General features: G+C 41.3%; 2 protein-coding genes across 2 annotated transcripts; both read right to left on the reverse strand.

The window, feature by feature from the left end:
• Positions 1 to 8,484: 8,484 nt before the first annotated feature.
• Positions 8,485 to 11,605, reverse strand: LOC128214819 (galanin receptor type 2-like). The gene has a single exon (XM_052921487.1). It carries the CDS (start codon positions 11,395 to 11,397, stop codon positions 10,243 to 10,245), a length of 1,155 nt encoding a protein of 384 aa, XP_052777447.1. The 5' UTR covers positions 11,398 to 11,605; the 3' UTR covers positions 8,485 to 10,242.
• A 4,017-nt stretch (positions 11,606 to 15,622) lies between these two features.
• On the reverse strand, positions 15,623 to 16,774 carry LOC128213749 (probable G-protein coupled receptor 139). Its single transcript, XM_052919791.1, has one exon. The coding sequence runs from the start codon at positions 16,772 to 16,774 to the stop codon at positions 15,623 to 15,625; it is 1,152 nt and encodes a 383-aa protein (XP_052775751.1).
• Between the last annotated feature and the right edge of the window lie 1,098 nt (positions 16,775 to 17,872).

The raw sequence follows: 17,872 nt of genomic DNA on the forward strand, positions 1-17,872 counted from the left end.
TTAGATGATTTGACTATTCTTCTGTGGTGAAAGTGAAAGAAATACACTTTTGATAAAATGACAATTTAATTTGTAAGGTCCAAACAAACGTTTCAGAATCAGACATTAATGTTCAAATGTCACTGGAGAAGAATCAGTGGGAGGTAACTATGACAGTCCATATTCCCGGCCTCATTTTCTCGAAACCTCGTTAACCCGTTATAGCAGGATCAAGCTCAGCACATTTTTTTGATTTGGTATTAATTATGAAATATTCTCTTTTTAAATAGTTTTGATGATAAAAAGGGAAATGATATTTAATGTAGATAAGAAAAACTACTTTTTTGTTTCATAAAATCGTATTCAAGTAAGTGATTTTGCTATATGAAATAAGATACATGTACTTATGTTAGTTACCGTTAAGACTTGTTGAGAAATTGGGGCTTTAGTAGTTGAATGGCATCGCATGACCTCCAAAGCATTGGCGATTTTTTTATCACTTCATACGAAACCAATTTACTGTGTTTAACTGCCTTAAAAGGAAGTCTTTATTTTCTCAGAGGAAAACAAGTAGTATCACGTTTTACCGCGGTGATAACTAATGTCTGAATCACGTTCTTACATTCTGCAAAATGGGTCAAAATAAAACAAAAATCAAACTGTCCAACACACAACTGGTTCTGTCAGATTCTATCCACTTCGTATGTTATTTGTTTATCAATTATACTCTAAACTTGAACTTAGAAGTCAAAAGCTGTCGGCCGTTATTTGTTTAAATAAGGTGAAACGACTAATATAAACAGTGGCTGGCCCATTTAGTAGGTAGTTTATAGTATATAACTTAGATCACTTAAACTGTGTCGCATCAATCCATTTTTGGTAAGTACATGTTCAACCTTTAACCATTACACGAGTCCTGTCCCGATGGATTTCCGAAGCTATATTATTTTAACTATTTTTAATTAAATATCTGTGTGTCGACTAAGCCTGAATGATTAAGGTAGTATTGCTTCATGAAACTAAAGCCTCTGTAGAGATATCATTTACCAGATTAATAATTCAACAGCTTTTAAACTGTTTCTATCAGTAGATTCGTTATCGGCAGTTATAACTTTGACAGTCCGCCCGCCATCTGTTGATGAAATTAATCACTACAAAATAATACACTCTCAGGGAGTAGTGATAAAAACACAATCCCAGAGATGTAATCACACACACAATGGAACGCCTTAAATGTACATTTAATCACGGTAAACGGACGGAAATGACAAGTACACGTGCGTGCTGCGGGATGCCTGGTACCATTGTCTGAAACATGGTGAAAATTGAGGCTCTTCCACAACACCACTCAGGCTGGGTAAGGGTGGGGCGGTGATGTAGCTGGGACTCAGGCTGGGTTAGGGTGGGCCGATGTTGAAGCCGGGACTCAGGGTGCGTAAGGGTGGGACGACGTTGTAGCCGGGACTCAGGATTGGCTAGGTTGGGGCGATGTTGTATTTGGGACTCAGGATGGGTTGGGGTGGGGCGATGTTAAAGCTGTGACTCAGGATGGGTTGGGGTGGGGGGGGATGTAGTAGCCGGGACTCAGGGTGGGTTGGGGTTGGACGATGTTGAACCTGGGATTCAGAATAGGTTAGGGTTGGGCGATCAGGGTGGGTTGGGGTTGGGCGATGTTGTTATTGGGACTCAGGGTGGGTTGGGGTTGGGCGAAGTTGTAGCTGGGACTTAGGGTGGGTTGGGGTTGGGCGATGTTGTACCTGGGACTCAATGTGGGTTAGGATGAGGCGATGTTGTAGTTTGGACGCAGGTTGGGTTGGGCTGGGACGATGTTGAAGCCGGGACTCAGGGTGGGTTGGGGTGGGGCGATGTTGTAGCTGGAACCCAGGCTGGGTTGTAGCTTGGACTCAGGGTGGGGTGGGGTTAGGCGATGTTGTATCCGGGACTCAGGGTGGGTTGGGGTTGGAAGATGTTGTAGTTGGGACTCAGGGTGGGTTGGGATGGGGCGATGTTGTAGTTAGGGCTCAGGGTGGGTTGGGATGGGGCGATGTTGTAGCTGGGACTCAGGGTGGGTTTGGGTGGGGCGATGTTGTAGCCGGGACTCAGGGTGCGTTAGGGTGGGTCGATGTTGTAGCCGGGACTCAGTGTGGGTTGGGCTGTGACGATGTTGTAGCCAGGACTCAGGATGGGTTGGGGTGGGGCGATGTTGTAGCTCGGACTCAGGGTGGGTTGGGATGGGGCGATGTTTTAGCTGGGACTCAGGGTGGGTTAGAGTGAGGCTATGACTCCGGACGGGTTAGAATGGGGCGATTTTTTAGCTTGGATTCAGTGTGGGTTGGGGTGGGGCGATGTTGTAGCTATGACTTAGTGTGGGTTAGGGTGGGGCGATGTTGTAGCTATGTTTCAGGGTGTGTTCGGGTTCGGGGGGGGGGCAATGTTATAGCTGTGACTCAGGATGGGTTGAAGTGAGGCAAATATTGTAGCCGGGAGTCAGGGTTGGTTGGGTCTGGGGCTATGTTGTTGCCGGGACTCAGGGTAGGTTGGAGTGTGGCGATGTTTCAGCTATGACTCCGGACGGGTAGAAAGGGGCGAGGTTGTAGCTTGGACTCTGTTAGGGCTGGGGTGGGGCGATGTTGTAATTATGACTTAGTGTGAGTTAGGGTGGGGCGATGTGGAAGCTATGACTCAGGGAGGGTTGGGGTGGGGCGATGTTGTAGCTGGAACTCAGGGCGGGTTGGGTTGGGGCGGTACTGTAGCTTTGACTCAGGGTGGGTTAGGGTAGGGCGATGTTGTAGCTATGACTCAGCGTGCGTTAGGGTGGGCGATGTTGTAGCTGTGACTTAGAGAGGGTTAAGGTGGGGCGATGTTGTAGCTGTGACTCAGGATGGACTGGGAAAAGGCGATGTTGAAGCTATGACTTAGGTTGGGTTGCGCGGGTTATGTTGTAGCCTTGACGACGGAAAGTCGGAACTTGTATACATATTTTTGTTTTTACTGAGATGGGACGAGGTATATTTCTGGTCGAGCATGGTTTGCCCATGTACAAGAGTGGTGGTGTATTGAGGTTGGACAAGGTATTATTGTGATGGAGAATGGTCCGCCCATTTAAAGGGATTCGCTTGAATGTTTTTGGACAAAAAAAATAGTTTTCCGGTTTTGTATCATAAAACACTTTTACCATTACGTTATCTATCAGATATCGAAATTGCGGGAAAATACAATAAAAGTATATAAAAAGATATTTTGGTTTTAATGGGGTGCGATCCCACGTCGGTAACGTCAAGAAAACAACAAAAGTAAAACGACGCATTAGCCACTAGGCTACTAGGAGCATCGTCCGCCAGTTTTACAGAGTGGTGGTGTACTGAGGTTAAACGAGGTATATTTTTGGTGGAGCATGGTCCACCTGTTTCAGAATGGTTGGGTATTGAGGTGGGGCGAGGTATATCAGTAGTGGAACATGGTCCACCTATCAGAATGGTTGGGTATTGAGGTGGGGCGAGGTATATCAGTGGTGGAACATGGTCCACATATCAGAATGGTTGGGTATTGAGGTAGGGCGAGGTATATTAAAGGTGGAGCATGGTCCACCTGTTTCAGAATGGTAGGGTATTGAGGTCGGGCGAGGTATATCAGTGGTTGAACATGGTCCACTTGTTTCAGAATGGTTGGGTATTGAGGTGGGGCAAGGTATATCAATGGTTGAGCATGGTTCACCTGTTTCAGAATGGTTGGTATTAAGGTGGGGCGAGGTATATCAGTGGTTGAGCATGGTTCACCTGTTTCAGAATGGTTGGGTTTTGAGGTGGGGCGAGGTATATCAGTGGTGGAGCATGGTCCACTTGTTTCAGAATGGTTGGGTATTGAGGTGGGGCAATGTATATCAATGGTTGAGCATGGTTCACCTGTTTCAGAATGGTTGGTATTAAGGTGGGGCGAGGTATATCAGTGGTTGAGCATGGTTCACCTGTTTCAGAATGGTTGGGTTTTGAGGTGGGGCGAGGTATATCAGTGGTGGAGCATGGTCCACCTGCTTCTGAATGGTTGAGTTTTGAGTAGGGAGAGGTATATCAGTGGTGGAGCATGGTTCACCTGTTTCAGAATGGTTGGTATTAAGGTGGGGCGAGGTATATCAGTGGTGGAGCATGGTTCACCTGTTTCAGAATGGTTGGTATTAAGGTGGGGCGAGGTATATCAGTGGTTGAGCATGGTTCACCTGTTTCAGAATGGTTGGGTTTTGAGGTGGGGCGAGGTATATCAGTGATGGAGCATGGTTCACCTGTTTCAGAATGGTTGGTATTAAGGTGGGGCGAGGTATATCAGTGGTTGAGCATGGTTCACCTGTTTCAGAATGGTTGGGTTTTGAGGTGGGGCGAGGTATATCAGTGATGGAGCATGGTCCACCTTTTCTAGAATGGCTGGGTATGGAGGTGGGCGAGGTATATCAGTGTTAGAGCATAGTTCACCTGTTTCAGAATGGTTGGGTACGTAGGTGGGGCGAGTTATATCAGTGGTGGAACATGGTCCACCTGTTTCAGAATGGTTGGGTACTCATGTGGGCGAGGTTTATCAGTGGTGGAGAATGGTTCACCTGTTTCAAAATAGTTGGATATTCAGACTGGGCGAGGTATATCAGTGGTGGAGCATGGTCCACTTGTTTCAGAATGGTTGGGTATTGAGGTGGGGCGAGGTATATTAGAGGTGGAGCATGGTCCACCTGTTTCAGAATGGCTAGGTATTGAGGTGGGGCGAGGTATATTAGAGGTGGAGCATGGTCCACCTGTTTCAGAATGGTTGGGTATTGAGGTCGGGCGAGGTATATCAGTGGTGGAGCATGGTCCACCTGCTTCGGAATGGTCGGGTATTGAGGTGGGGCGAGGTATATCAGTGGTGGGGCATGGTCCACCTGTTTCAGAATGGTTGGGTATTGAGGTGGGGCGAGGTATATCAGTGACGGAGCATGGTCCAACTGTTTCAGAATAGTTGGGTATGTAGGTGGGGCAAGGTATATCAGTGGTGGAGCGTGGTCCACCTGTTTCAGAATGGTTGGGTATTGAGGTGGGCGAGGTAAAGAAAACAGTGGTGGGTCAGTGGTGGAGCATGGACCATCTGTTTCAGAATGGTTGGGTATTGAGGTGGGCGAGGTAAAGAAAACAGTGGTGGGTCAGTGGTGGAGCATGGACCATCTGTTTCAGAATGGTTGGGTATTGAGGTGGGCGAGGTATATTAGAGATGATGGTCTGAGTTCTTCCGGTGCTTGAGAGAACTAAATTAAAATATCTATACGTATAAGTATATTTGGTATTTCATGCTATCATTTATCTATACCATCTGTACGATAAAACATCTGCATCATCTGTACCATGACTTCCAGATTCTCTAATTTTATTAATAATACAAACTCAGTAAATTACATGCATGAAACATTATCTATATTTGTGTATGCTTACATAACAGTTAAATTCAGAGTAGCATACATCATTTTTCTGTACAATATTACAGCACAGTTTTACCTGATGTTTTCACACTGATACTGTCCAAACATTCAGTGCGACATTTCCGCCACTGTCTGTCTCTCTATTTTGCCCCGTTACAATGTTCCCATCTCCGTGTTTATTAATATCGCTTGTACACTTTAACCACGGAGACATCTGGGTTATTGCATTTCTGAATCGCGAGCTGCAGACCATATACAGCATGAAGCTGCAAGCGGCGTTCAGATAACTGACCAGGTTCAGGACGTCATGGAGCAGGAGCACTCGCTGGGCCACGTGCCGGGCCTCCAAGAGTTCCATGTTGAGGGCTCGCCGCCGAAAGTCACGGTCCCAGTACGGGTAATAGGCTAGGAATATTGATGCCGGTGTCATTGTTGCCATGAAAACAACGCACAGACAGACCGTCAGAAGTATGCCTCCCTCAAAATGAAACGGTTTCATGATTCCAAGAGATTCATCAACAGAAAGTTTGTTATCGCCGAACGTTTTTTTCCTCAAAACTAGAATACCGATGGCAATTAAAAATGTAACAGAAGGAATTCCAAACGCAAGAGAGAAATCAACCCACTCGAAGACATTGTCACGAAGTTCAAGAAATGTCATTGTACTTGGCGCGCACAAGTTGCCGGAATACCCATGCAGGCGGGTAACTATCGGCACGAAGGCATCCACGCTGCCTATGACAATCAGTAGTCCGAAAATGACACCGCAAGCAAACCTCGGCGAGTCCGCGGGTCTGGCCCGTGCTGGAGCGAGGGCTTTAACGACTGTCCGCAAGACGACAGCCATCAACAGCCACGCGGACACGTGCACACTGACGTAGGTGAGGTAGATCTCAACCCGGCAGCCCGCATCGCTCAAATACCGGATGTCCAGTCCCCAGACGACCTTTATCCACGCCCGGAGCGGACCCGTCAGCAGCACTACAATGTTTGAGATTGCGAAAGCCAGTAAGTAGACCGCAGTTGATGTCAGGATTCTGATGTTCCGTAATAGAACCAGCGATGTCAACGTGTTTCCTAACACGCCAAAAACTATCAGTACTGGGTGAAATATCTGCAAGATGTAAGTTCGTGCATTCTCGTACATCTCCGTCTGTGAAGTTAAATCACGCCCATCAGTTTCACTGCTATAATGCACGGACGAGTTTAGTTTGTACATCATCGCGACTTTACACTGGCAGAACGTTCCTGGCTTCTTATATCCTGTAACATGGGCGTTTCTTTGAGATTTTCGATTTTTAGTAATATTACGTTCCGCCAAGCTGAAGATGCACAATGCCAAAGTATAAAAGGCATACCCAGGGGAGGTTTCGGTTCCATCAGAAAAAGAAGCCACGCAGCCTTTTGTAGTCAATGAATTCATGATGTAGTAATCAATCAAGCCAATACAAATGTACAGTACTGATTTAATAACTGATAAGTCAGTTAATGGCATGCATATTAAATGGCAAATATTACCGAACAATTAATTATACATGTAAGAAGCAGTAACACGAATGATAACACTTCGAGTCCAGCATCAATAAACAAGAAATATCTTGAAAAAGATAAACGGCGATCAATTTGTGAATATGTCATGAAAAGTGTATGAACTTAACATGTGTATATTGTTTCATTTGAATATCAAAACTATTTTAAGTATTGCACACATTTCTTTCTCATTAATATGACAGGGATATATTGTTTTCTAAACATGAGCGCGTACGTTGGCAGAGTATGTTCCAAGTTTCATTTCAATATATAGTATATTTTATAGTTATACTATTTGCGCAACTATTAAGATATCAAGGCATTAATCTGATTAATCACAAAGCGGGGGCATTTGGCGGGAATTTTTCCAGTAGTTCGCCCCGCAGGGCTTGGATTTTACCCGGGTAAGGCTGGACCAAAAGTCAAAGTCCCCGCTATTCCCCGGACGTGGTGGGGCGTGGTTACAATTGACTGGTGCACAGTACTGTTTCGTAATTGAACAAATAGGTGAGCATTACAGAATAGTACTTGTTCCTGAGTCGGTTTGGTTTTTCTAAAGTTATATTCATGTATTGTCCAAGGTCAAGGTTACATATGTACAGGCATAGTCGAACTAGTATGGAGTGAAGGAAACAAACACAGGCTGAATGAAAAACGGGCATTTAGCCCGCCGCCGCCAGGAGAAGGTAAAGTCATTTCCTGAGCGACGCTTTGAAGTAATTCAAAATATTGAATATCAAAAAAACCTTTTGGCGAATATTGATGATCGTCCTACGTCCGTTCATTCAAAACCCTCGCTTTGTTTACAAATAAGAACACAGTGGAATTATTTAAACAAATATTGCTTTTTGTTGGGGATTTTTTGGAGAAAAAATGTAAAGTTTCAGAGGCAATTTTGAGGAAGGTAAAAAAGATCCGTGTCTTGTTTTCTATAATAAATCACCAAGGTTTTCCGGTTAGAAGGATACTTCACATAACTAGAGATTACAAGAGACTCGCAAGGAGGTTATAAGTTTCTGTAGAAGATAAATAACTGAAAACATACAATGTTTAAAAATAATTTAAACTTTTCCACTTTTATATCGCATTTGATGTATACTAAAAGAAAGTTATTTTATAAGGAAAGCAATTAGAATTAGAATTCTAAGTATCCAGAACATTTTATTTTTAAAAACCTTCATCTTATTAGTTACTCTCGTAGGCTCCCCGACTTTACGATTAATCAATAATTCCCTGAATTTCTTCGGCTGTCAGTTTTTTTCAGCCCAAATACTTTTCAACCTCTTTGTCATTTGTAAAATCAAAGATCTTTCGACCCCTTAAAGACCTTTCACCTCACCCCCACCTCAAAAAAGACTTTTCAACCCCTTAAGTTCTCGCCTTTATAAAGATAATACTAAAATAAACAAAACAAAAACATGCATTTATTTTGTAATTTTTCTTTCAAAATCAAGAATATATTAAGAATGAAAATAAAGTTAAATAATACAAAACTAATATATATAAAATACATACTTGAAACACATCATCCTCGGCACCCCAGCGTATCATAACCAATATGATATCATATAGGTTATGTATGATACGCTGGGGTGCCGAGGATGGAAACACATATGGAAATACAAGAATAGAGGATCTTAGGATTAAAATAAGTGATATATTAGTAGGACAAATATTAAATTCTTTTCGAAGAAATCACTGACTTTATATTAAAAACGGGCACCACAAAATAAAATTCTGTGTTAATCATGTAATACAATTTAATTGACACAGAATGTCATTATATTTTTTAGTATGTGAAAAAGACAGAAAACTAGAAACATTTAAGAAAAAAACAACAAATAAACACACCATACTTTGTCATCAATGAACAAGACAATATAATTAGTTCACCTTAAAATAAATTCATTATAATACTTCATAATTTCTAGATTTATGAGTCAAATTTGAAACTCATAAATTGTATGTCTTAAAAATTAGACTTTTCTTGGCAAAATATCGAAAAAATAAACACACAATAAATATTCAGTATGGTCACAACGTTATAGTAACTTGGAAATGACAGCTAACTAAGGCTCGAAGACTCTGGCCCCAATTTCTCGAAACTTCTTAAGTCCCTTTTAACAGGATTAAGATAATGTTATCGGGATTAAGTTATCTCACTATTTATTTTTTTTATTTATTTTTTTATTTCATAATATTTACTTCTTCAAGAGCTTTTTATACTTTTGATAGGAATTATCTTGATGAAATTAACCAGTTTTCATTCATCAAAATTCAATAAAGTATGTATTTCGGCTAATTGAAATAAGCTACTTAAGCCTGTTAAGCTTAAGAAGTTTCGAGAAATTGGGGCCATCATTACCCTCATATCAGAATTATTAGATAATACAATATAGATCACATCATCAACAACTATAATCAAACTGTTCTGAGATAGCCATACGGTACTACATTTCTAACATTTTTTTAGAGCGCATAACAACCCCCCTCCCCGGACAAAATCCCTCCCGGGACTATGCCCGCCTTGTAAAAATGATGGGAGGGATAATGAAAATTGATGGGGGGGGGGGGGGCGATTATGCCCACCTATACCAAAATGAGTTAAAATAATTTTGTCCGTGCGGGGATTTGTTCCACACTCCATAACTGTTTTTAGAAAAGTAAATCAGGTTCTATAAGGCTTTAAGTTGAGATTTTTATGGGTGTTCTACACTTCTGGGAAAATATGAAGATCGTGCCGTAAATCCTTCTATGCAATTAGTTTTTTTGGCCATTACACAATTGTGTACCTTAAAGACAAAAGCATTGCTTTAACTTTGTCCATAATACACGTAAACTCATCCACTTGACATATGTGTATCAAGCAATATCCTTTAAATTAACACCAAAATTGTGCGGGATAACGCATCAGTTTGAAAGGTCTTTAATATAGGGGTTGAACATCTTCAATATGACATTTAAAACAGTGAGAGAAGAGGTTAAAAAATCCTCAAACTAAGGGTTGAAATGCCCAAACAGGTAGGGTTTGAAAAGTCTTTAAATAGGGGTTGAACAGTATGTGGATTGAAAACTCTTCGTTTGGAAAGTGGTTGAAAAATCCTGCTCCCATTTTTTCGTCATTCATTAAATACAATATTTGATTGGTCTACAATCTGAGATATTTGTCTAACAGATAGGTCAGAACAGTCGTTAAACAGCAACCGCCGAAAAATGAAATTGTATTTATATAAATGAACATCTTACGGTCGTTTTTTTTCATAAAAATATATCAATAGCAGGTGGTGCTAGGTCCATGATTAAAATCTCGTTTGGGAGGTGTTTCGTGATGGTTCGGTGGAGTTCGAGCCGGATGTTTCGTGTTTCTGGTGAGTTGGGGAGCGATCACAAACCAACGTAAATCCGGATGGCACCGCGCAACTCAGCATTGCCACCAGCTCTGATCGGAAACGGGTGCCGCTGAAGACGTACAACAAGAAATTGAGCGCGGCGTTGGTGTAGCTGAGAAGGCTAAAGACTGTGTGGTAAAAGAGCAGCTCCTGGAAGCTGTGCCAGCCGGCGAGCGCATCACGGGTGTACAGCGCCTCCACCTGCCTGTAACGGATCGGGTAGTAGACGAGGTAGGCGGAGATGGGTGTCATTGTAACAAGGAATATCAAACAAAGGCTGATCAGCAGCACCGAAACCGACCTCGAGTAACGCCCGGACGCATCCTGACGGTCGCCCTGTCCTGCCATCAGCTGATCTCGTCTGGACCGGGATCTCTGCAGGTGGTGGATGATCACCGCATTCCCTGCCAAAAGGATAATGAACGGAATAGCAAATGACACGGCCAAGTCAATCCACTCAAATATGTTGTCACGAAATGATCGATACTCGGCCGTTTTCGGTGCACAATTGAGATTTTTAACTCCGTTTAAACTGTACATTACAATATTCACGGTGTTAAGAGCAGCAAGTACTAGAAACAAAATCAAAGTGTAAGCAAAGGCGTTCTTCGGTGTACATATCAGTTTCACTCTATGCGGGAGGATAACACTAATTGCACGTTCTAATGTCACAGCTACGAGCAGCCACGATGAAAAATGGAGGCTGAGGTAGGTAACGTATACCTGCAACCTACATCCGGTGTCCGACATGAGCCGAATGTCCACGTCCCATGTGAACCTAATCCAGTTTCTGAGAGGGCCGCACAGCAGGATGACGATGTCTGACAGCGCTAACGTGAACAGGAACACCACGGTGGACGTCACTTTCCGCATCTGCCGGAGGAATACGACTACGGAAAGGAGGTTCCCGACGATGCCGACGACGATGATGATGGGTGCCACTATCTTCCATAACTGTTCCCTGGATTTCTCGTACACTCCCGGTTCATAGCCACCGCCCGCCGAGGTCGTGGTTGTGTTGTATTGTGACGTGACGTTGACTAGTGTATCGTTATCGTTATCCATCTTCGTCTCCTTGGTTAAAGATGCTGAAGAAACGAATATTTAAACTTTTTTCACAGGTAAAACTTCTAAGTATTTACTATAGCATACACTATAAAAATACTGTCTTAATGTTGAGGTTACTTCGCGGACTGGTTACATTTTACATTAATTCCGAATTCCAAAGTTTGAACCTATCGGCACTATAATAATTAATATTCTAGTTGTTAATATAGCGCATCATATTCGGCTTGGGGAGATGTGTAATCGTTTAAAACAATTGAAACGTGACAAACGAGAAAGAGAAGTAATTAATAAAACTAAACCACTGTGTTAAAGTTGATGAAGTCATGTAATCACCATTAGGCATGGAAATGCTGAAAAGAGCCGCCCACTTCTGCTGTATTGTAATTTAGCAAGACAATGATTTTAAAACGCAGAAATATATATTGCCATTTTAAAAACAAGCATACATATTTTGTGTTCATACTTTAAGAGACATTGAAGATGAGTTTCATTTTGTTTTAAAATGTGATTGTTACGAAGACAATAGGAAACGTTATATAAGCAAGTATTACACTAGTAACATTTGGAAATTTATTGAGTTGTTTTTATCAAATATAATAAATAAATGATCGGTGTTTAATCGACTACTTCTATAATATAAGAAATTCGCTTACAAATACTATTCTTTAATTACACTTGTATGTCTTATAATGTCTTGTTTCCGTACTACATGAAGTTGTATTTATATACCAACCTTCGTGTTATAATTATTTGTATGGATGAGAAACAATATGTTTAAATCCAAATAAATCATCTTTCTGTTCTGTTTCAAATCAAAATCAAAAAAGATTATATCTTTTAAAGAGTTCAAACCTTTTAGTTATACTACAAAATAACGAGAACATTAGATTAGGGGTGAAAATGCGTTTAAAAGGAAAGAATATACTGGATAGATGCATTCAAAGTAGTTTGGTTGGAATGAACTGCTTATGGTGTCATATGACCTGTAAAAATTAAGTTATATTCAACCATAAATAGACAAAATCTTTAGATCTATCAAAGGGGTCACTCCTACCAACGATTTAGCATAAGATAACTATATGAGTTTCGGTAATTAAACAATGTCAGAAAATCTCGAAATGTCTATGTTAAGACAACTTAAATTTCAACAAAGCGATCCTGTCTACTTATCAACACTCCTGACAATGGGAGCATTCCCTTAGAAATGAGTGAAGTACTGTCATTGGATTGGTGGATTTCCACGCCGTTGCGAAGCATAGTTGCAAACAGATTGCAAAACCATACACGGATAAACTGCGCTAAACCAAGATAATCATTAAACTCGGTTGGTCATTTGGTGACCTTCAACTAAATCTACATCAATTTAGGCCCGTAATGACACAAGGCACTTGCACGTAAGCCTTACTCACTTCCTCTAGCAACAACAACAATTTGTGGCGACCAGGGTTATGGTTAACCCTATGTCGTAACCAATAGCATCCCAAACCCAGATATGAAAGTTCAGTCGGCGAGTGGTGGGTAATATGCCGCACGACCGACCAGTTGGCGTTCGTCGATTGACAATCAGTAGCCGCCTTAACAACCGTCTGCAAATAATAAGGCGAATGATCGGCAAGTTGTCAGCGGTTTTAAGACGATAATTGGAGGCAAGTGGTTGACGAGCATCTTTAGAATAGCCCAGAGAGTCGCGGTTCTAATAAGGATTTGTTGAGTGATGCGGTACCTGCAGACACTCGAACATCGTTGTATTAATATAATGCGACACCACGCGTTTTACAGTTTTCTGTATGGAAGGGTGCCTATGCGACTTTGAAGTCCTTCTATAGATACTGTCTTACAGGCATGGCTCGATTTGAGCACATGCTTGTGATTGTCAAGGGAATATTTTGTTTAACTACAATACTCATTTTAATTATGTCAATAAAACATGTTAATCACATTGTCTTCCATTTGTATTCGTTATAACTGTGTAAAATACTTCCGATAATTAAAAAAGATGGTTCAATACTTGTAGTTTATCTGAATACGGGCATATGAGAGTTTAGTTTGTGGTCACCAAGCCGGCCAGGTGGGTTTTCTCCAAGTATTAAGGTTTCCCCCAACGAAACAAGACCACACTTTCGCACAAAATCGTGCCAATGAGAGTGATTTAATGACCGAATTCTGAACATCCACTCTCACTCACCCTCTAACCACATTCACGTGAGTGACACTCAAGTGAAGGGGAGTGACACTCAAGTGATCTGTTCGTATTCGCACGCCTCGCTTATCACTCAACTTCATGAAGTGACCGATACAGTACATATACACGTATATATTTATGATCAAATTAGTGTATCTGTTTAATTGTTAACGCCTTATTGTTAAAAATGGGGACACAAAAACGACGATATTATTCTGAAACTCAAATTAACATTTTAAAAGAATTGATTAATAAAAAATAAACATTTTGGAGTGTAAAAAATACTCAATTCGGCCCTCACGTCATCTCCGCTTAAAGGTCCCTCACTTCATTTCCAAATCAGACCGAGCAAGCACATACCGTTCTGATAACGTTGTAACAACGTCACCGTTATCGTAGTCTTAACGTTATGCCATGACGTTGTCGAAACGATTTGAATATGGAAATTTTCTTAACGTTGAGACAAATTTATTTTGGCAACAAATAAACAACCCTTATACAACGTTGCCACAACGTTGAGAAAACCATGCATTATAACTTTGTTACGTTGTATGAAGGTTGTGTATTTGTTCCCAAAACAATTTGCCATTTAATAAATATGCAAGTGAGTGTGTGGGGTAAACTAAACGAACAAAAAACGTTCGTCAAATACAATAGAAACAATAAAAACACACTCATAGCTGATAATGTATTCCCTTGTTTGATGCATTCACGTCGAGCTAGTTGCTGTTAAATTTATGCCACCATGATGCTTTTTGTTTAGGCCATACCAAATTGTTTTGATAACCTCCGAAAAAGAAGAGGACAATCCTATGCAAAACACCAGAGCCGCCTTAGTCCATTCTGGACCATTCTCAATTATTCAAAAGTATGACTCATGTTGTTTACACTTGTGTTTTGTTGTCGGAATTATAGTCAAAGGAAATAACAAATATTCGGTAATATCGTTGATCATAATTTTATAGGTTACAGACCACTAAATCAATTTCCTATATATTCTATAGTCAACTGACCAATTTGCATGCAAGATTACACTGATTTCTAGTGTTTCGTAACCTCCCAAAACTATGTTTGGGGGGGGGGGGGGAAGCATCACTTGTGTACTAAACATTAAATAACGTTGGAAAAGGTTAGGTTTCATCTAAGAAAAAAATAGGTTGAAAGTAACCACTGTGTTTTCGGTAAAATGACAATATCCGGTGTACGAGGACAAACAATGTGGTGAAAATGTAAACACTAAGAATAGATCAAGTAGATCCGGCATGTTCAGTCTGTTTTTGAAATCACAAACCATTTAGCTTCAAAACCTATTAATACGGAATGTAGCCAATGGTCTGAGATGGGATAACCATGCTTTGATTCACTGTCATGAGAGTTAAAAGAAATGTAACAATGAGTCGGCACTTCCGAATGGGTGTAAATTATCCTATACAATGTAGGTTATTTTTACGATCGGTGTGTCAAAAAGTTATCCGACTATATTTAATATTGTCCAAAGTGTAGCAGTCGTAACAACTCGGCCATCTCCGGCAAGCTTCGTGTATAATTATTTGTATTTTAACAAAGAAGTATGCATGTAACATTGGCTTCACCCAAACAGGCCAAAATTTAAGCATGGCATTTGAAATATAACTTTTCTACTTCCGGGTACTAAATACCCCGGATTAAGTGTATATCAGGGGCAGATTAACAAGGACTTTAACATTATCAAATAATGTTTAGCCATAGAAATATCATTGAACGTATTTATTTTATTAGAAACATGTTCACAAGCCAATTGAGCAGTCCAAGAGATTTCGCCCTACGAGTGCACAGCAATAAGTAAATGAATTAAAGTTCATTTTTTAATCATTATTCGACCAATAACTGTGGATTATAGACCGAACAGAGGAAACCTTCTAAACATACGGACATTTATACAACATAAAATACATTGCAAATATATTCATTACCTTCTAACAAAAATAACCAAGTACAATAGAAGTATATATGTATAGTACGAGGCCAGTGTTTGTTCAGTCCTTTTCCTCAAAGTATGTTTTAACTTGAAGCCAACTGTGTAGTGATTGAAGGTATTTTAGTGGAGACGGTTTGGGGCGAGTCCCTTGGCCTTGGTGCGAACGAGCTGCGCCCGCTGACGGGCTTCCCTCGAAAGAGTAGCATGAGCTCCTGGCGGAACTTTGAGCCGCTAAACACGTATAACAGGAAGTTCACCGCGGCGTTCATGTGGCTTAGAAGAGTTGTGACGGTGTGGACAAACAACAGGTACTGGAAGTTATACCAGGCCGTGTAAGGATCTGTTTTTAGTTGTTCCACGATCTTCGCTTCATATATAGGATATAGAACCTGCATGACTGCCGCTGGTGTCACCGATAGGAAGTAGACCATACAAAGTGCCACCATGAGCATTGAGATGGGCCGCGTGTCTCGGATCCGACTGCTCATTTTCAAGCGACGTGCGCGCGATTGATGTAGCTGCCAAACTATTATTACGTTGCCGATCACGAGAATCGGGAACGGAGCCGCAAACGCAAGTGTAAAATCTATCCATTCATAGACATTATTTCTTAAATCAAACAGTTCCTTGGTGTATGGGGAGCAACGGCGTTCCGCTAGTCCATCCAGTTTCACCATCACGGGAACCATGATGTCAATGCCGCAAATGATAACAACTAACACCAGAATTATGGCGACCGCCTTTCGCGAGGTGCAGAGGACCTTCACCCGATGCGGAAAGAGGACGCTGAGCGACCTCTCCCATGTGACTGCCACTAGCAGCCAGGAAGATAGGTGGATGCTGCAGTAGGTTGTGTACAGTTGAGCGCGACAGGAGGCCGTACTGGCCAGGCGGACGTCAACACCCCAGGTGTTAATGATCCAGTTCCGTAGTGGCCCACTGAACAGAATTATAGTGTCGGATAGCGCGAGCGCCAACAGGAAGAGGGACGTTGATTTCATCTTTCGGCGCTCCTGATGCAGCAGGACTAGAACCGTGAGACAGTTTCCGGTAAGTCCCATCAACATGATGATCGGGGCCAGGATCCTCCACAGTAGCGCCCGTAAATCCCCATAGTAACCCACAGGAGGTGGGGTCGCCGGCCTGTTCGTTGCAAGTGACGTCACATTAAACATGACATCAGTTACATCGGTGAATGGTTCTTCTGTGGCATTTGTATAATTAAACCACCCCATCTTTAAGCACAACCCTGAACCGATTTGCTTGCTGAGTGGAAGTGATTGTCTTTAATGGTGATACCAATTTGATTTAAAACGACCTCTTTAAGAAGACCGTGAACTATGTTCAGGTTGTGGTGAAACTTATCCTTTTATACAAAACCTCCACACATTCAAATACATATTGGCGAGTGTTGCCAGTGTTTGTATCATGTACTAATCATTATCTGGACCAACATAGTAATTATATTGCTTTAATAGTAATAGTCCACTGCGTTGTAAATTGAGAATATTCCCTAGAGTAATTCCGTTTTTACGGGTTGGAAAACATGGTACATGTAGTTTGAAAAGCTGACAACAGATAAACAGACTACGGCGTTATACCGTATATTAACTTCTGATAAATCACTCGTAGACTCGGGCAGTATCAGTCAACGAAAAAGAGAATGTTGTTTCTAACAAACGTAATGCATGGAAGCAGTTCCACATCCAGTGCAGCCAAGGACAACCATTTGCATCTTTTATTCAAAGTACCAATGTACATACCAATACTTCTTGATCAAAGCACATTTCATTTATAATTGAATTTAATTGAAAGATGCTTATCAAACGCAACTTATGAGTTTCTACGCCAAACTTGCGAAAGACGCCTTCACAAATATTCGGTGTCCGAAATTATTTCTATCCGATGAACTATCGCAAAAAGCAAATTTATTTGTTAATCTGTTTATCACATCAATCAATCATATTAATTTTCAAACAAAGTATAGTGCCGTACATCAACAAATTCAAGTTTTACAAAACTACCCACGATAAAACGTCAGTGAATGTCCATTTACAATAGATTATAAGTATCCTCCATGGCCGTGAGTGTAAGATAGGTTCATTCCGACCCGAGCGTAGGTTGTTTTGCGGAAACGAGGTTTACCGATATTCCGCAAAACACCCTGCGCGAGGGTCGGGATGAAACTGTCTTACACGAGCGGCTATGGTAGATGCTTTTTCTCCAACCTCAGTAAAATTGAGTAAAAATGTATTTTTTGCTGGAACTCTTTTGTGCTTAGTGAAAATAATTGCGTATGGATATACGATCGCACGTGGTTGTCATGGATACGC

Source organism: Mya arenaria, chromosome 13 (assembly GCF_026914265.1).
Source record: "Mya arenaria isolate MELC-2E11 chromosome 13, ASM2691426v1".
Classification (NCBI taxonomy): Eukaryota; Metazoa; Mollusca; class Bivalvia; order Myida; family Myidae; genus Mya; species Mya arenaria.